The following is a 19398-nucleotide window of genomic DNA, read 5'->3' as shown; positions in this document are numbered from 1 at the left end:
TCACCACTGCGACTTCATTGATAGTGGAAGCATTAAATTGTCTTGCATGGCTACCAATGGGTTTTTTGTCAGCGCTGATAATGATTTTGTGTTCGTCATAATGCATTATATCCAATGCGGTTTTAAACAATCTGACCAATTCATTATGCTCATGGAGAAGGTTTTGCAATTGTTGAATAATTTCACGTTTAGTTGCAGTAAAAATTGCACAGCGGTGATTTAGTTCAACTTCCGAATCACCAATGAAATAGATCTGAAGGAATTTATGATCTTTGTTTTGTGGTGGTAACATAGCGCCCGCTCGGTGGGGAATTTGCCCTTGAATCTGAATGTTGGGATGCAATTTTGAAAAAATGTGATAATAAAGAGACGCCATTACCTTATAACTTGGATTGTAGCCTGATTGTTGAACAACCTCGGCTCCAAAAGACGTCATTTGAAAGCATCCTTTATATTTTTGTGCAAGCTTCAGGAAACTGTTTGATTGGGCTGAGTTTCCATATAGTAGCGAGTACAAAGGCTCTGGTGGATGAGCCAAAACGGGCAATTTAATTTTGCCACCTGCACAGCATAAGCCGGGGGTTTCCAACCGAAACTTCAATGCATTACAATGCTGACATACAACAGGTAATGAACCAATAACAACGCACGTAAGATCCTTGTAGGATGTTTCAGGATTGTATGCGAATGAAGCGCGATTCAAGTTTTCATTTGCGGCTCGTCATCCTCTATTATTTTGTCGGGCTTGAGGTGGTCTTTGTGCAGCGCGAAGCTGTGCCATTTGGGCACGTATCGATGCATTTATTTCTGTACGTTCCTCTTGCGTCCGACTATTAAGGAAATTCTGATTATTTATTGCATTGCGAGAACGCCGCCCAAGATTTGATCGTCTAACAGCAGGCATTACTTCCAATTGTTTAAGCTCACTTTGGTAATGCTTCGTTAGCTCGATTTTTTTGTTTAAATATTTTTTTACCGAGTTCTTTGATACACAATTTCAACGCAGCTATGATCTTTGTAGTAGAGCTGGGAAAAAATCGATGTTAACATCGATTAAATCGATTCTTTCTTTTTGGTCGATGCATCGATTCGGTTTAGAAAGAATCGATTAATCGACAAGGTCCATGCTTTGCGCTATCTGTGCGTTTCAGCTAGCTCAACAGAAGCAGAGCGAGTATTTAGTAAGGCTGGATGTAACATAACCGATAGCTCGTTTTTGCCAACAAAAACCAGTGGCTAATCTAGAATTTTGATATTTATTTTCATTTTTATAATTTGAAAATATTTTCTTTTGTTTTTTGTGATCTCATTGAATTGATCCCATTTAATTTAATTTAATTTAACTGGAAATAACCAGTAAATAATTTACTTTGATTTTTTGTTTTTATAATATGAAAATATTTTGTTTCTTATTTTATGAACCTTTATTTTAAATATTTTTATTTAAAATAAGTTACTTTATTTAAAATAAAGGCTTTGAATAATTTTATTTAAAATAAAGATTCATAAAATAAGAAACAAAATATATTCTTTAAAAAAAAATCAAAATCAATTAATCACTGGTTATGGCCAGCAAAATTTATTTGATTTATTAAGAATACATTTTTGGTTTATTGTTTTAGAATGATTATGTAAATAAATTTAAGTTTGGTTTTTTTTCTAAATTTATTTGAAGTAAAAAATAAAAAAGTTTTGTTTTCGATTTAATCGATTTAATCGATTTTATTTTCACAAAAATCGAAAAAAATCGATTCGCTGAGAATCGATTTTTTCCCAGCTCTACTTTGTAGGGTGTTTCAGAATTTTACATACAACAGTGTGTCCATCTGTTGAGCCGCTAGCGACCTTTCCGGAAGGACTTTTCAAAATTTTCTTATGCTATAACCTTCTTCTGGCAATTACAAAAAACTGAAAAAAAAAATTGAGCCAAATCGGCCCAGCCGTTCTCTTGTGATTTGATCCCTAACATTTTTTGTCTCCATTTTTATATATATAGATATATAAAAAAAAAAAAATAATAAATAACTATAAATAAAATTTAATGAAATTTGTTATTCTGCCAAACAAGCCTAAGAAAAGTCGCCTATTAATGCTGACCAAGAATATATAGGGTTTATAGGGTCGGAAGTGACTCCTTCACTGCATAGCAAACTGTTTATGGCTTTCTAATTAATTAAACAAGTTAACACCTATTATTTTTTAAAGCTCTTGTTGTTGTAAGTCTTATTTTTAAATTATTAATTTCACCACAAATGAAATAGTAAGTAATATTTATATTTCTAATTATTAAAGTCTGACCCTTTGGGGTCCTTTCACAGTCTTCAGAGAACCAAAGCCCAACTCGTTGTTGTGACCGCTCTTTATCAGTATTTTGAGATTTGGTGAGTTCTTAAGATTTGGTGCTCTCTGCTCTCTGCAGATTCTTCCAGCAGCCAACAAAAAAAACGAATCTCCACACTCCCCCAAGGTTCCGTGAATTTCACAATGAACCAACCTTGCGAAGGCCATTGAAAGAGTAGCCACCAATACACCAAGCGAAAAAAAGGGTGTTCTTACAAAAATATATATGTACATAAATAATAATTTCTTTTAAAAAATATATAGCAAATTATATTTAAGCTATTCTTGAGCTATTTCAAGGTATTAAATATTTATACATTTTATAATTATATATTTTTTCCAGTGCCACCAACGACGCAGTTGCTCCCGATCCGACCAAGTGATAAGCCAGGGGGAGAGCGCATCATTTAGCGATTGTTCAAGTGCGTTCATCGGCTATATTCCGGCGATAAGAACAGATCCCGGACGGAGAGCTATAAAGCAGGCCAGCAGCCCGGCCAGCGCTTCAGTTGAATCTCGGCCAGTCCAGTGAGAGCTTGCCATAGTGTCAGGTAGATTAGAACACCTCCGTTTGTCCCTCCACCCCACCTGTATCAGCGGATTAAGCGATAAGCCAGCAGCTCTGCTCTGCTCTGTTTGTGTGTTTCTGTCTCTGAGATCTGGTTACGTAAACAGGAAAACAAGAAAGGGGAAACCATGGAAGTACCGCCGCCATTGGTCCTCAAGCGACACATGTATGTGCCCAGCAAGACACTGATGGGTCCCGGACCCTCCAACTGCTCCCATCGCGTGCTCGAGGCCATGAGTAATCCGGTGCTGGGGCACATGCATCCCGAGTGCCTGCAGGTGGGTTGAGTTAAAAAAAAAATCTTTACAAATTTAATATATATAAAAACTTAATATCTAAAAATAAATGAATGCATAAAAGAAAATAAATAAATAAACAAAATATAAAATAATATAATAATAATAATAAATTAATAATATAAAAAATTAATAATTATAAAAGATTAATAATTATACAAAATTAAAAATATAAAAAATTGAAATATAAAAAATGTAATCAAATAAAATTTAATATATAAAAAATGTAATATATGTATAACAAATTAAATATGAGAACAAATTTATAAAAATATAAAAATTTTACATAAAACAAAAAAAAAAAAATATAATATAAAAAAAATTTAATATATAAAGAAAATTTAACAAATAAGAAATATTTAATATATTAAAAAATTTCAGATATAAAAAAAAAATAATATAAAAAAATTAATACATACAAAAATGTTATTTAAAAAAATATTAAATTTATAAAAACAAAAATTAATATATAAAAAATATAAATATATAAAAAATGTATTAAATAACAAAAAAAATTCAATTTTAAAATTCAATACATCAAAAGTTTACAATATTGTGTACCTTCCATCCACAGATCATGGACGAGGTTAAGGAGGGCATCAAGTACATCTTCCAAACCCTAAACGATGCCACCATGTGCATCAGTGGAGCGGGTCACAGCGGCATGGAGGCAGCACTCTGCAATCTAATCCAGGATGGCGACGCCGTCCTGATGGGCATCACCGGTGTCTGGGGCCATCGGGCTGGGGATATGGCGCGTCGCTATGGCGCCGAAGTACACTATGTGGAGGCAAGCTTCGGACGCGCCCTGAGCTGGGAGGAGATCACATTCGCCTTCGAGGCCCATCGGCCGCGTGTGTTCTTCATTGCCCAGGGTGACTCCTCCACGGGGATCATTCAGCAGAATATCCGTGAAATCGGTGAACTGTGCCGGAAGTACGATTGCTTCCTGGTGGTGGATACAGTGGCCTCGCTGGGAGGCACTGAGTTCCTCATGGACGAGTGGAAGGTGGATGTGGCCTATACGGGTTCACAGAAGGCCCTTGGCGGTCCGGCTGGCCTCACACCGATTTCGTTTAGCAAGCGAGCTCTTACCCACATCCGGAAGCGAAAGACCAAGCCGAAGGTCTACTACTTTGATATCCTTCTGATTGGTCAATACTGGGGCTGCTATGGCACGCCCAGGATCTATCATCACACCATATCCTCCACCCTGCTGTACGGACTGCGCGAGGCCCTGGCCCATTTCTGTGCTTTGGGCCTGAAGGCCGTCGTCCGGCGGCATCAGGAGTGCTCCAAGCGGCTGCAGTTGGGCATCGAGGAGCTGGGCCTGGAGATGTTCGTGCAACGGGAGGAGGAGCGTTTGCCCACGGTGAACACGATCAAAGTGCCGTTCGGTGTGGACTGGAAGAAGGTGGCCGAGTATGCCATGCGCAAGTGAGTAGTTTCTGGAGGAGGGGATCTCGTAGAGCATCACTAAATCTATTTTCTCTATTAGGTACAGCGTGGAGATCAGCGGCGGCCTGGGGCCCACAGTGGAGCATGTCTTCCGCATTGGTCTGATGGGCGAGAATGCCACCGTGGAGCGCGTTGATATGGTCCTCAGCATCCTCAACGAGGCCATCCAAAGCATCAAGCTCAAGGCGGTCAAGACAGAGCGTTCCAAAATATAAAAATTACATTGTTTCCTTCTTTTTTAATGGTTTTTTAAATAATAAATATAAATAATAAAAATGTTATACAAATTTTTGAAAGGGGAATAACCGGTAGTACACAAGGCAGTGTTGCCAGACTAGAGAGAAAGGCGTTGAGCAAAAAAAAATAAAAATCACAATTAATCATTAAAGCCTAGTACTTAGAGCTGGGAAACTATCGATGGTACTATCGAGGTATCGACTTTTTCCTTTTTTTGAGCCACCATCGATAGTTTTTTATCACTATCGATAGTACGGGACTATTTTTATATCTCTGCTTTGTTGCTGAAATTTAGTAAGAAAAATGCAAACAAATATATATATATATGTATATATATATTTTTTTTTTTATAATAAAAATGTATTCTAAATTAACTTAAATTGGAGTTGGTGGTGAAAAATATTAACTGAATCTCAAAAGAAAGGGTGCGTCTACGCCACGTCTTCAGAGTCTAAGCGTATGTTTAGCAATGGTAATACAATTTTATTTGTGCAAAGTTGCTTGGATAGAATATTTATGTTAATTACTTAGTCAAAACATATTGAATAGTATTATAATTCTATTTGAAATTGCTATAACTTTAATTTGCAAAAAGAATCGTAAAAAAACGATACTATCGATAGTATCGAATTTTCGTTTTCAAAACATCGAAAATATCGAATGGTGTCACTATCGATAGTTTCCCAGCTCTACTAGTACTCTGACGAGAAAAACCCGCTGTCTAAATTAGACAGCGGAATCGCTGTTTATTTCGCTACCGAGCTAGTGTGCCCAAAAAAATTAAGGAAATTCCATGAAAATGTACTTTTTATGGCGTTTAAGGATTTTCCTTGGTCACACTGGACAGCTGTTTGTAAACAAATATTAAAAATATTAATAAATATGGCATTAAAATGTCCTTTGTGGGTTAAATTCCATATTATGGGCTTCCCCTTGACAGCCCCTATCAATTCCACCTTTTTCCTTCAACTTTCCCTCCATTAGGGGTGTCTAAATAAATCAAATGAATTATTTAGACAGCGCGATATCAGCTGTTTACTATCTTGATCTGGCAACGCCATTCAATTTTCGCAGGCTTCATTTTCGTCGTCAGAGTACCGAAAAAAACGAGGTGTCTAAAAGTTCTTCTTCTTCTTTTTTCGACACCGTTTTTTTTATATGGAGTTTGGCCGCTGTCTAAATTTATACAGCGGTTTTTTCTCGTCAGAGTACTAGGCTTAAGCTTGAGCAAAAAAAATAAAACTCAAAACTAATGATTATTCGTGATTTTTATTTTTTACGCTTAAAAATAATTATTAGTCTTGATTTAAAAAATTAAAAATTGATAAGTAATCATTAATTTTTAAAATATTACTTATAATGATTACGGTCCCTGATTTAAATTGCTATTCTTTCGGAGAAGAATAAATAATTATTCAAACCAGTAACCGCCAGTATTCTTAGGTCATATTTTAGTATTATATTATGTCTCGGTTTACATATCAGTATTTTTATATCGATATTAAAAAAACTGGTCAAATAAACGTTTGTATTTTTTTTTCATGCAGCCGAATTTTTACATTTTAGTATTTTTATGTCGAAAAAAACAACTGGTCGGTCACACTTTTGGGCGTCAAACTGTTTTCGGCCGCCATTTCGATTTAAATTTACCTGCGGCGTCACTTAATTTTGACGAAATAATAAACACATTCCCCGCCCAGCGCGTTCAACTTCGAGTTCTCGTGAAACTCCAGTCGGCTATTGGCCAGCAGTCATGCTCTTTAAATAGAACGCCAACGTATTCCTGGCCGCAAATATCAAACAACAAACATCCCGACATCCGAATTAAAACAAATCCAATATGGAGACCCAGAACAACTTTGCATCGTTCAAGGCGGAGATCCTGGAGATGACAGCCCAGAATGTGGACATGCTCCACGCCATGTGGCTGCGCATCTTCGACACCAAGACCTGCGGCAAGTTCCTCCACAGGCTGAAGGACCATGCGCAGACCTTCTACACGGATCTCCTGAACGAGTCATGCGAGAAGCAGCAGACGATCCTTGACGAGATCGCTGCCCTGCAGGCCGAGGCCAGGGACCTCACGCGACTGCTTCACGAGTCGGTGGACATCGGCGAGCGCCCAGATGACGTTCCACTGGTCATCTGGCAGCTAAAGCTGTACAAGGGCATCGAGCACCTGCGCGAGGAGCTGGCCAGGCGCCAGGCTGAGATCTGCGAACTCCTGCTCCAGCAGGAACAGCTATGCGAGGAACTGGGCGAACTGCCGTTGCCACTGCTGGCCGATCCTTTGCCTCAGCCGGAGGAGATGGATGCGTTCCGAGATCATCTCGAGCAGCTGCGGGCCCACCGAGTGCTGCGCCTGAAGGAGATGGACCAGCTGCGCCAGAGCATCAAGCACAACATGAAGCTGCTGGAGTGCCTGCCGCAGACGGACCAGGAGGAACGCCTGCTCAACCAGGTGGATCACTGCCTCACGCCCGAGACCTTTGAGCGCCTGCGGAAGATGCAGAAGGAGCTCGCCGACCAGATGCAGGAGATGCGAGAGCGCATCGACGACATGCGCGAAAAGATTCGCGTTCTGTGGGAGCGTCTGCAGGAGACGGACGACTACGCCATGCGAAGGGTGCGCAACGCCACCGAGTACACACAGTACACGTACGACGTTCTCCGGGAGGAGCTGCAGCGCTGCCAGGCCCTCCGGAAGCAGAACCTTGAGAGCTTCATTGAACAGCTTCGCGTGGAGATCCAAGAGTGGTGGGATCGCACCCTGAAGAGCCCCCAGGAGCGCAAGCGTTTCACCAGCCACCTAAACGGTTTTGAGAGGGAAGATGTCTTGGAGCTATACGAGATGGAGTTGGACGGCCTCAAGACCTTCTACAGCAGCAACAAGAAGATTTTCGAGCTCTACGCCACCCGGACAGAGCTGTGGTCCCGCATGGAGGCCCTGGAGGCCAAGGTCAATGATCCCAAACGCTTCAATAATCGCGGTGGCCAGCTGCTCAAGGAGGAGAAGGAACGCAAGGCCAACTCGGTCAAGCTGCCCAAGATCGAGGAGCAAATCACGGAGCTGGTGAACGCCTTTGTGGGCCAGGCGAACACGGCCTTCCTGGTGTTCGGAAAGGACATCCTCAAGAGCATGGCCCTGGACTGGGAGCAGTTTCGACAGGCCAAGCAGCAGCCCGCCGCCGCTCGCAAGAACCAAGAGCTCTCCGGAGCGGTCAGCAAGAAGATGCCACCGCCACATCTCACGCCGAAGGGTAAAGCTGGCAAATACCAATCCACGTCGTCGCTGAAGAAGAGTCCATCGAAGGTCGACTCGAGCATGGCTGTCAAGTCCACGGGCAATCTGAAAAAGAGGCGACATTCCAATCTGGGCAATGCCAGCTCACCGACGGCCACTGCCGCCAAGCGGAATCTAATATCTTCGCTGGACTGCAATAATTCAGCCACCGTCCTGGCGGAGAACTCCCAACGGAAGCCGATCAATCCGCCGAAAAAGGTTTTAGTGCTGGAACACTCGCTGCGTCGGGGGAAGCGAACCAACAGGCTCTCCGCCGTGAACCCCAGTCGGAGTCGTGCCATACCGGATATCCTGGTGGAGCCGCCCTCCAGCGAAGACTGTGGCAGTCTCTAGAGGTCTCCAAATCAAATTCTAATCGAGTCAGCTACTGATCTGTGTTTATTTCTACCTGAACTCTACCTGTATTGTATAAGTATTGATTGTATTGTAATTGTGAAGCCCTGAAACGTCCTGATTTAGATGGTTAGTTTCAGACAGTTGATATCTTCCAAATGTGAAATTGTCGAGCGGTTTTATTAATAATTTTATATGATTTATAGAGAGATATTTTTTAATAAATGAGTAATTTTAGGTAGTTGACACAAGTTTTTCCTTTGTTTTTTAACCAAACCAAGCAATTAAGGGCAATCAGAAAATGTTTCAGCCAGGAAAATAGCTTCCCAAGAAACCCAAACAAGGCTAAATCCTTTGGAAATCTGGCTGAAATCCTCTTCGGTTAAGGAGTTCACTCCACATCCACATCAGAGGGCGGAAGTTCGGCCGGAGCAGCACAACTTCTGGTGGCCAGTTCCCTTTCTCTGGGGGAAAACACGTGTCATATATAGGATATATAACTTAGATTTATTCAACGTCGAACCGAAGGCACACTCTCACACACACGTAGAAAAAAAAAAAAAAAACAAAGTTGTACACTTAAATGTTTATTTGTTGTTTTCAAATTCAATGAACGACAAGCGCTCAAATCATTTCCATCCAATGTGTACTTAAAGTCTCTCCATCTTCCTCAAGCCTCCGGCTGGGCTTAACCCTGCTTCTGGGCCAGCTCGCGGGCCTTGGCGCGCTCCAGCTTGGCGATGCGGGCCAGACTCTTGGAGCCAAGGATACCACCGCCCCAGTGGCGACGGATCTCCTCGTGACGCTCATTGAAGTTGGTCTTGACGGCCTCCAGAACCTTGCCAAAGTTGGCCTTGTCGTTGTTATCAACGGTGGTCAGGGCCAGGGTGGTGCAGGTCTTGCGGCGGACCAGGCGACCCAGACGAGCCTTGCCCTTAACAATGCAGTAGGGCACGCCCATTTTGCGGCAAAGGGCGGGCAGGAAGAGAACCAGCTGGAAAATACAGAAAGAAAAAGGGAAAAGCATTAGTGTTGAGGTATTTGGTAAGCACGTGTTGTGGCTCGAAAGTGTTCCCCAATTCCCTGAATTTAAAGCTAGGCACTTTCTCTAAGCTTTGCTTGGTGAGAAATCTTTGGTATTTAGAGCTCCCAGAGCAAGTACCTAGCTTTTGGGAAATAATTCAAATCAGCTGTCAATTCGCCACATGGGCAGCCTCCTCGCAGAGCGGGATATGCCTTTCGGTTGAAGAAATTCAAAGTTTTACATCATTACAAGAGCACGGGGAGCAACTGGAGCGGTAGCAACTCCAAATTGGATTTATGGTATTACAACTCACCTCAAGGGGATCGACATCGTGGGCGATGACAACCAGCTGGGCTTTCTTCTGCTCAATGAGCTTCGTCACGGTATTGGTGCCGGCCGACACATAGCTGGGCTTCTTCTTGGGCTCAACATCCTTGCCCTTGGCCTTGGCCTCGGCCACCTTCTTCAGGCGCTGCTTCTTGGCCAGCGGCGATTCCGGGCGGTATTTCTCCAGCAGCTTGAACAGCTTGACGGCGGTGGTCTTGTCCAGAGTCTGGCTGAACTGATGGATTGGTGGTGGCACCTTCAGACGCTTCTGGAGCACGGCCTTCTGGCGCTGGACACGGATGTATTTGGGCCAGCGAACGAAGCGGGACAGATCACGCTTGGGCTGAACATTCTGGCCTGCAGGAAGGTAGAAGGGAAATATATAACTTGGCTACTTGGCTCAATCTCACTCTCTCTTACCGATGCCAAAGTTCTTGGGACGCTTCTCGAAGAGCTGGTTGACAACCTTCTTGACCACTGGCTTCTTCACCGCCAGAGGAGCGGGGGCCACCTTCTTGGTCACTGGCTTCTTCTTTGGCCTGGGCTGCAATGAACACAAACACCATTAGTTTCATTCTCACTGACTGTGCGCACAACAACAAAAACAACACCAAACAAAACACAAAAACACTCGCGTTTGAACGGTTTTCGGTTGAAAAATGTTTAGTCCATTGATTCGGTAACGGTATTTACCTTCTTAACAACCATTGTCACGCAGTTTTATCAAAAGATGCTACCGAAAAAAGCAGATTCGTGCGGGTCGCGAGAAAGACCAGCTTTTGCGTCTGCCTGTCAAAAAGGTAAAGGAATGGTGGCAGCGGCGGAAGTGGCCTCTATGGCAGCGCCGCTCAGGGTTGCTCTGGGGCGCAGTGTTGCATGTGGCGCTGCCAACTATCGAATGGGGCAAGGTAGCCAAAACGAGTTGGTATTAAATAATAGCTAGAATATAGCTAGATAAAAATTATATTGGAATTTCAATTAATATAATAATTTACAAGTACATTATTAAAGCCTTTATAATTTTAAGTTTTATTTGAAAGGAAAGGATTTTTTAATGTCAAAAATACAAAATATAATAACTATATATACGTTACTTGTTAAACCCCAGTTGGATACATTTTCTTTTTTTCAGAGAACTGATTTAAAATAAAATACAGAAATAATCAAATAAGTAGAGATAACAAGAAAAAATGTATATATGTACCTAAATAAAAATGATCGAAACTTTTCTGTACATGAATTTATGTATTATTAATGCCTTTTGTAATTTTAATTTTTAACTGAAAATAATAATTTTCATTAGTGCCTTTATAATATTAACTTTTTCAAATTATTTAATTTTCAGTTAATAACGCTTTTATTTTTTAATATCGATAGTATCGTATTTTCCTCATTGCAAAATGGCATATTTTCCGGTCACACTGATTTTTGCTGCCCACCTGTTTACGGTTCAGCGTAAGTGTGACCAGCTGCTTTGGAGGGAGAAATCTGGCTGGCCAGTCGCAGTTTAGAAAAACGCCATTGGGCAAACAAAAAAATAAAGGTTTCTCCTGCGCCTGCGCTTAGTGCTAAATAAACCGATTTGTGCCTGTAAAACGCGAGTGCTAAGTTAAACCTGACTTAAACGGAGCGTTTAGTGCGTAGTGGATTAACGGTCGCGAAAAATGTTCGGCGGGGGAAAACGCAGCTAGGCGAAATGCACTTGCCACCGCAGGCAGCACCAGCAGCAGGCCACCATTTTTAATTTCTTTGTTTATTTTGTGCCCATCTTCGCGGAGAGCCGAGAGCGAAAGAGACAGGGAGCGACCTGGAGACCGAAAAAGCTGGAAATGGAAATGGAATTGGAAATCGAAATGAAAATGGAAATGAAGTGAACACGAGAAGTGGATATTGAGAGCAGCGATGATGGCCAGCAGCGCTGCCGCGGGAACAGGGGCAAATGTTCCCTGTCCCGGTTCCGTGCCTGGAACGGTTGCTGGCGCTGGCGCAACTGGAACGGGCACTGCCACCGCCGCACCGCCTGTTAACCACACCCACGCCGTATGCGTCTGGGAGTTTGAGTCGCGGGGCGGCAAGTGGCTACCCTATTCGCCAGCGGTGTCTCAGCATTTGGAGCGTGCGCACGCCAAGAAGCTAACACGCGTCATGCTGAGCGATGCGGATCCGAGTTTGGAGCAATACTATGTGAATGTGCGCACCATGACCCAAGAATCGGAGGCGGATTCACCGGAGACGGGCCTGCTGACGGTGATCGGTGTACGACGGATGTTCTATGCGCCCAGCTCGCCGGCGGGCAAGGGCACCAAGTGGGAGTGGTCAGGCGGCAGTGCGGACAGCAACAGTGACTGGCGGCCCTACAACATGCATGTCCAGTGCATCATCGAGGATGCCTGGGCAAGGGTAAGCAAGATCAGGGGATTCAAAGAGATTTTTTTACTTACTTTTGCTTACTTTTTTTTTTGCAGGGCGAGCAAACGTTGGATTTGTGCAACAGCCACATTGGTCTGCCCTACACCATCAACTTCTGTAATCTCACCCAGCTGCGCCAGCCCAGCGGTCCCATGCGCAGCATCCGCCGTACGCAGCAGGCGCCCTATCCTTTGGTCAAGTTAACACCACAGCAAGCCAACCAATTGAAATCCAACAGTAGCAACAGCAGCAGCTCGTCCTCGGCCAGCGGGGGCAGCTACAACACGCTGCCCAAGCTGGGTGGTGATAGTAGCAAAAGCAGCCTGCACCGAGTGCCCATGACTAGGCAGCAGCATCCATTGCCCACTAGTCACCAGGTGCAGCAGCAGCAGCAGCATCATCATCACCAGCAGCAACAGCAGCAGCTTCATCAGTTACAGCATCATCATCATCATCAGCAGCAGCAGCAGCCGCCCCATCATCATCATAATCACCATCACCAGCAGCAGCAGCAACATCATCAGACGGCGCCTAGAAAGCCGCCAAAGAAGCATAGCGAGATCTCCACTACCAATCTCCGCCAGATACTCAATAACCTAAACATCTTCAGCAGCAGCAGCAGCACCAAGCACTCGAATATGGCAACGGCAGCCAGCGCCAGTTCATCATCTTCAACGGCCTCCCTGCATCATCATGGCAACCATCTGTCGCATGCCCACTTCTCGCACGCCAAGAACATGCTAACGGCCTCCATGAATAGCCACCACAGCCGCTGCTCGGAGGGATCATTGCAATCGCAGCGCAGCAGCCGCATGGGCTCGCATCGATCACGTTCAAGAACGCGTGCCTCGGACACCGATACGAACAGTGTGAAATCGCATCGAAGGCGACCCAGTGTGGATACGGTGTCCACTTACCTCAGTCATGAGAGCAAGGAGAGTCTGCGGAGTCGGAATTTTGCCATTTCGGTTAATGATTTGTTGGACTGTTCGCTGGGCAGTGATGAGGTGTTTGTGCCATCGTTGCCTTTATCATCGTTGGGTGAAAGAGCGCCCGTGCCGCCGCCCCTGCCACTGCATCCGCGACAACAGCAGCAGCAGCAACAACAACAGCAGCAGCAGCGACAACAACAGCAGCAGCAACAGCAACAATTGCAGCTGCAACAGCAGCAACAATCAATCGCCGGTTCGATTGTGGGCATTGATCCCGCTAGCGATATGATATCGCGTTTTGTCAAGGTGGTGGAGCCACCGCTATGGCCCAATGCCCAGCCCTGTCCCATGTGCATGGAGGAGCTAGTGCATTCCGCCCAGAATCCGGCCATATCGCTGAGTCGTTGCCAGCATCTGATGCATTTGCAGTGCCTCAATGGAATGATAGTTGCCCAGCAAAATGAACTGAACAAGGTACGCTAGATCCATCTGTCTCTCTTTAATCCGATCGTTTTTAGTAATTAGGATTTTACGTATCTTTAAGAACCTCTTTATCGAGTGCCCAGTGTGCGGCATCGTATACGGCGAAAAGGTGGGCAACCAGCCCATTGGCAGCATGTCCTGGAGCATTATAAGCAAGAGTTTGCCAGGCCATGAGGGTCAAAACACCATACAGATTGTCTATGAGTAAGATTTTTTGTTATTTTTTCCCAATTAGAAACATACCTATATATCCATCCCTCTCCCTCTCCCTATCAGCATCGCCTCTGGTTTGCAAACCTCCGAGCATCCACATCCGGGTCGTGCCTTCTTTGCCGTGGGTTTTCCTAGGATCTGCTATTTACCCGATTGTCCGCTGGGACGCAAAGTGTTGCGATTCCTTAAGATAGCCTTTGATCGTCGTTTGCTGTTCTCCATTGGTCGTTCGGTGACCACAGGACGCGAGGATGTTGTAATCTGGAATAGTGTAGATCACAAGACACAGTTTAATATGTTTCCAGATCCCACCTATCTGCAAAGGACTATGCAACAGTTGGTTCATCTAGGAGTGACAGACTAAAAGGATAACAAGGATGCCCCCGTCTCTGAAAACCCACCGAAACAACATTTATAAATGTATCTTCCCCCCTGATCAGACTCTTCCATAAGTCGTTAAGTTTCCTACATAATCTCAGTTTGTGTGCAATCCTCGTTTACATATATATTTTTTTCGCTAGATTTATTTGTGTATTGCGTGTTCGAGCTGCTCGAACCCTAAAACAAATGGCAATTGCAGTAGCTTCCTTTTCCCGCCGCTCTTCCAGACCGATATATAAGGTGTTTCGTAACAGTATGTAGAAGTAAGTAGCTTTAGTTTCTAGTTGTAGTGGCCCAGAAAGAAAAACGAAAAAAGACACCTACTAGTATTAGGCATTATAGACCTGATTCCTGGATCCAATTCAATCCGAGTGCCAAAAATCGCAGGCGCTCTCCATTTCGTAGGATATGTATTGTATATTGTTGATATATATAGACCATTTCCTTTGCTGCTATATATTTATAAGGTAGTGTAAGGTCAAAGACCTTATATTAGCAAAATGAGTATCGCCGTTATGCATCTTGTTATTATAAGGTCTTTGGTAAGGTGTCATAACCGTATTTTAGAGAGTATTTTAGGAATGCAAACGCATACGCAGCTTCCATCTTGGCCATTCGAACTCTTCCATTGATGTGATTTTACAATTTGAATTATTCAGATCCTGCTTACTTATAAGATCAGCCAGATATTCCACTATATACATACAAGCATATATACAGCATATACATTTATCATACATTCGTTTATATATACATTTATTTTTTTTTAAATAATTTAAATTTTTGCACACATTTTTTGATGAAATTGTTGCTTTCATATTGATATCATCGAACATCGTATACATCGCCAATATATACATACATATATATATATAGCATATAGAATATAGAATATAGATTATAGCATATAGTAACCACACACGGACAGCTAGCGGGTCTCGTCCGCCTCCAACCATATCTGATATGATTTTTGAACTAAGAGTTGTATTTAGCACTGATTAGTTTTTAGTGTTCATTGCGAATATATCTGTTAATTCCACCAACAATAAATACCATTATCACTTAAAGGAGCTTATGTTTTTTATTAGGTACTGTATCGAGAGGAAAATTCGGCTGGTGTGGTATATATTTAAAATATAAACTTAAATATGGATATATCAAATTTTTAAATATACAAAAATATTGTTTTTTAATTTTGGCGTTAAATGTAGTATTTTTAATATTTAAAAATTATATTGAAATTTAAGAATATGCTTTATATATTCATATTTAATATTTAACAATTATAATTAAATTTAAGAATATATTTTATATATCCAAATTATTTAAAAACGTAAGAAAAGATGTATTTAATTTATTTGTATGTTTTTCCGATTTTATTGGTCCGATTCAAACATAATAACGAATTATCACAACATTTAAATATTTATTTTACGAATTTTAGACGTTTGTCCGATCCCTGACATTATATATCTTTATATATTTTTAATCAGGAACAACAGTCAACCGGCTTTAGCCTAAAATATTTTTTATGGCTGTATTAAAGCCTCTGGAACTTTTCTAAATTATATATCTACAATATTTAAGCTTATGATTATAGCTTTTACTATTTTAAATATAATTAGTTAATTAATATGAGGGTTAATGAAAAATAAACTTCATTGCAACATCGATATGTTGCAGCAACACCAAAGGTTGCTTGCAATCAAGTCCCTTGCAACATTTGCATAGCTACATTTGCCCAGCAACATTTTCTCCGCTCAAGTACAGCTCCTTGTATGTTTCTGTTTCCTATATTTAATTGAATGCATATTACAACGCATTGCTAAGTAATTAATTGTTTAAATTAGGCTAGAATAAGGTGAAATTCCACATAACAATTTTGGGGTTTTTTTTTCTGCAGTGCAATTCAAATCAATCAGTGTTGACAATTTTGGGACTCCCAAGGTTCGATTTCGTTTGCAGTCTTGCAGTTTTCGATTTCAGTGAATCACTTAAAATAAATTAATAAAAGACAAAAAAAAAAAAATAAATAAAATAAAATAAAATAAAAACAAGAAAGGAAGCTAACTTCGGCACGCCGAAGTTTGTATACCCTTGCAGATTGGTTTCGATGTTTATATTATAGATTTAAATGCTGAAAACACTCACAAAACAGAGTTTCATTACATTTTACCCATACTTATTATGTTTACAGTTTGACAGTTAATAATAATAATTTTAAAAATAAAATTATTAAAAATATATTTTTTTTTCCTATTTATTTCTCGACCGTTCCTATGGCAGCTATATCATATAGTCGTCCGATTTTGATAAAATTTTTACCAAAATTCTGAAATAATATAGAATGGCCAAAATGGTGCAAAAATGTTGAAAAACAGCAAAGTTATAAATTGTTTTCTACAAATATATCGAACATTTGTATGGCAGCTATATGATATAGTCGTCCGATCCGGCCCGTTCCGACATATATAGCAGTGAGAGCATATAGAAGACTATATGCAAAGTTTCATTCAGATAGCTTTAAAACTGAGGGACTAGTTTGCGTAGAAACGGACAGACGGACGGACGGACGGACAGACGGACAGACGGACAGACGGACATGGCTAGATCGACTCGGCTGTTGATACTGATCAAGAATATATATACTTTATAGGGTCGGAAAGGTCTCCTTCACTGCGTTGCAAACTTCTGACTGAAATTATAATACCCTGCAAGGGTATAATAAATAAGATGCATTGTGCGTGATGTTGGTAAAGTTGCCCCAACCATTTAAGGCACAGCAGAGGCAGCAGCAGTGGCGGCGGCAACATGTTGCAGAGACGTGTGCATGGCCGTCGTCGCCTCTTCAGCTGCCTACGTACCCTGACGTCAGACAGGCGCGCACAAGGACAGTGTCCAAAAGGGGACAACTTGGCTTGGACTGGGACTGGTAATGCCACTGGCTTTCACTTGGCTCCTCCAAAGGGCCTTGGATCTGCCAGCTGTTGCCGCCTTCGATCATTAGAGGGTTATTAGCCTTAATTTTTGTGGAATCTATGTGGTAAAAGTCTGGAATTGGTTTAAAAATTAATGAATTTATTTGAAATTTTGATTTTTTACATTTTAAGATATTCCTAGTTACTTTTTATAAATTTAAGGAGATTTTAGGTCTTTGAAAAAAAAAGGATTAATAGATTTTATAATGTAAACTAGATCATTAAATGGTTATTAGTTGTTTTTATATATTTATAATTTATAATTTAATTGGAGTTTTCTGAAAATTATTTTTTTTTATTATTCAAGTTTGCCACAGAAATCGCTAGAGATTTTTAATTAGTTCAAAAAATACCTACAAATATGCCTAAATATATATTTTTTAATGCTAACTCATTGTTGGATATTTCCCCTTCTTAAGCATATTTTGGAAAAGTATTTTAGCAATTTTTGTGGCACCCTTGATGGTAAATTTCATTAGCAAAAAACTCTCTATAAATATACCTATCTTTATTTTATGTTTTTTATTTATTTTTTTCTGGATGCTGCCGTTATCCTTGGTCCACTTGCATAAGCAAATGTTTTCCTAGAATTTACACAGCATTTCATGCAATTTTAATGCCACTGGAAAAATCACTGATCACTCACGCTCGTTGGCATTCAACACACGCACACTCACTGCATGTGGTGTGTGTGTAAAAAGAGAGAGAGGAGGCAGGGGTGGGTTGGAGGTGCATAGTGCGTTGCGATGATGTTCGCTAATAAGGTGGTTTTGGCCAAAAAGCAAAAAAAACAGCCACTGACCCTGTTGGCAGCTCAGGTTGTTTATTTTTTCGGCCTCAGCCTCGTCCCGGCCATTTTTTGATATTGCGATAAAAAAAAAACTGGGCGATAAGGCCATCCTCTATCTCCAGCTTTCAGTTAGATCTTGTCTCCCAAGCTAATCCAAAAATATTTATGAAGAAATCTTGCAAGATTTTTGGTTATATTAATTTATTTAATTCTTTTAATTTGTTTTTTATTTACCAAATTAGCTTTGGAGTATTTTAATTTAATTTTAGGTATTTTTAAAACAAAATTAAGGCATTTTAGTAAGAAAAGTAAGATGTATAAAAGTCAAACTTAATTTATTTATAATTTATCCATTATAGCTAGCAATCTACAAGTTTAATTTGCTTATAACAACTGTCATTATTTGTGGCCTTCAGCCATATCTTTCTTGCATTAAATTTCTGTACAAAAATATGTGTTAGGATAGTGTTGAGAATTTTATATAAACACGCGACTCTTGAAAAGTGTCATAAGAAAAATATGCAAAGGGTTTGGCAGGCCTTTGACTTGGGTTCTTTTGGGTTTGTTTTATTTGATTTTTTGTTTTTAAGTATCATTAGTCATGCAGGGATTATCGGGTTCTGGAGCGGCGCTCTTCTCTCTCTCAGGCGGAGGCTCTCACTTTTCTTATCTTTAAGGATCAGCTGAGGTAAAGGCGTTGGCAGAGACACATAACTACTTATACACTGCAAGCTTAGGTATAGTTTATAAGCAAATTATAAGCAAAAATTGTGTTTTTTTTTAAATAATGGTTTAAGTAATTTTGTTAAAATTAGTTAGAGCATTCTTTTCTTTTTTTTTTCTATAGCTTAACCCATTATTTAATTTTTAATTGTCCGTTTTTATACCCTTGTCATTTCCGACCCTATAAATCATTATATGTATTCTAGATCAGCATTCAATAGCGAGTTTTTCTAGATTTGTTTGGTAAAAAAAATTGAAATTTTTTTTTTTTAATTTTGTAAGGGGTTACATTGTTAAAATTGTAAAAAATTATCCAAAATTTTCATTTTTTAAATTTTTTTTAAGCAGATTTATTAATAATCAAAAATTTAACTCAGAACTCTTTTCATAATTAAAATTAATTAATTTCCTTCTTGTTAACATTTATTTTTCTAAGACACGACTAGACATTTTTCGTACAGTGTAAAAGAGCTCTGCTGCTGCGGTGGCAACTCCAACAGAGAGAAAGAGAGGGAGAGCAAGCCGGGGCCCCAGCTCGAGGGAACTAAATGCGGCAGCAACGGCAGCCTGCAATCAGTCCAGAGCCTCCGCTCGTGCCAACC

The 19398-nt window shown here is 40.9% G+C and overlaps 4 protein-coding genes across 6 annotated transcripts; 3 read left to right on the top strand and 1 right to left on the bottom strand.

Moving 5' to 3' along the window:
• Positions 1-2798: 2798 nt before the first annotated feature.
• On the top strand, positions 2799-4922 carry Agxt (Alanine-glyoxylate aminotransferase). 2 transcript variants are annotated; one of them, XM_017173407.3, is made up of 4 exons: positions 2799-2891; positions 3016-3186; positions 3779-4641; positions 4703-4922. In XM_017173407.3, the coding sequence occupies exons 2-4, from the start codon at positions 3037-3039 to the stop codon at positions 4875-4877; spliced, it is 1188 nt and encodes a 395-aa protein (XP_017028896.1). In that variant the 5' UTR covers positions 2799-2891; positions 3016-3036; the 3' UTR covers positions 4878-4922. The 2 variants fall into 2 exon arrangements, with proteins under 2 accessions (XP_017028896.1, XP_017028895.1); XM_017173406.2 differs by having other exon boundaries at positions 2839-3186.
• Positions 4923-6516: 1594 nt separating this feature from the next.
• On the top strand, positions 6517-8741 carry LOC108079263 (protein regulator of cytokinesis 1-like). The gene has a single exon (XM_017173554.3). It carries the CDS (start codon positions 6740-6742, stop codon positions 8534-8536), a length of 1797 nt encoding a protein of 598 aa, XP_017029043.2. The 5' UTR covers positions 6517-6739; the 3' UTR covers positions 8537-8741.
• A 366-nt stretch (positions 8742-9107) lies between these two features.
• On the bottom strand, positions 9108-10737 carry RpL7A (ribosomal protein L7A). Its single transcript, XM_017173555.2, has 4 exons — positions 10581-10737; positions 10308-10431; positions 9874-10244; positions 9108-9530 (listed from the first exon to the last, which is right to left on the bottom strand). The coding sequence occupies exons 1-4, from the start codon at positions 10593-10595 to the stop codon at positions 9225-9227; spliced, it is 816 nt and encodes a 271-aa protein (XP_017029044.1). The 5' UTR covers positions 10596-10737; the 3' UTR covers positions 9108-9224.
• A 634-nt stretch (positions 10738-11371) lies between these two features.
• On the top strand, positions 11372-15375 carry dx (deltex E3 ubiquitin ligase). 2 transcript variants are annotated; one of them, XR_001770860.3, is made up of 5 exons: positions 11372-12287; positions 12353-13702; positions 13773-13915; positions 13988-14379; positions 14446-15375. XR_001770860.3 is itself a non-coding variant. In XM_017173565.3 (4 exons), the coding sequence occupies exons 1-4, from the start codon at positions 11790-11792 to the stop codon at positions 14286-14288; spliced, it is 2292 nt and encodes a 763-aa protein (XP_017029054.1). In that variant the 5' UTR covers positions 11372-11789; the 3' UTR covers positions 14289-15375. The 2 variants fall into 2 exon arrangements, 1 of the variants encoding a protein (XP_017029054.1); XM_017173565.3 differs by having other exon boundaries at positions 13988-15375.
• Positions 15376-19398: the final 4023 nt, after the last annotated feature.

This window comes from Drosophila kikkawai, chromosome X, assembly GCF_030179895.1.
Source record: "Drosophila kikkawai strain 14028-0561.14 chromosome X, DkikHiC1v2, whole genome shotgun sequence".
NCBI classification, from domain to species: Eukaryota; Metazoa; Arthropoda; class Insecta; order Diptera; family Drosophilidae; genus Drosophila; species Drosophila kikkawai.
The sequence above is the reverse complement of the archived record's forward strand: the minus strand, read 5'-3'. Positions and strand labels throughout refer to the sequence as shown.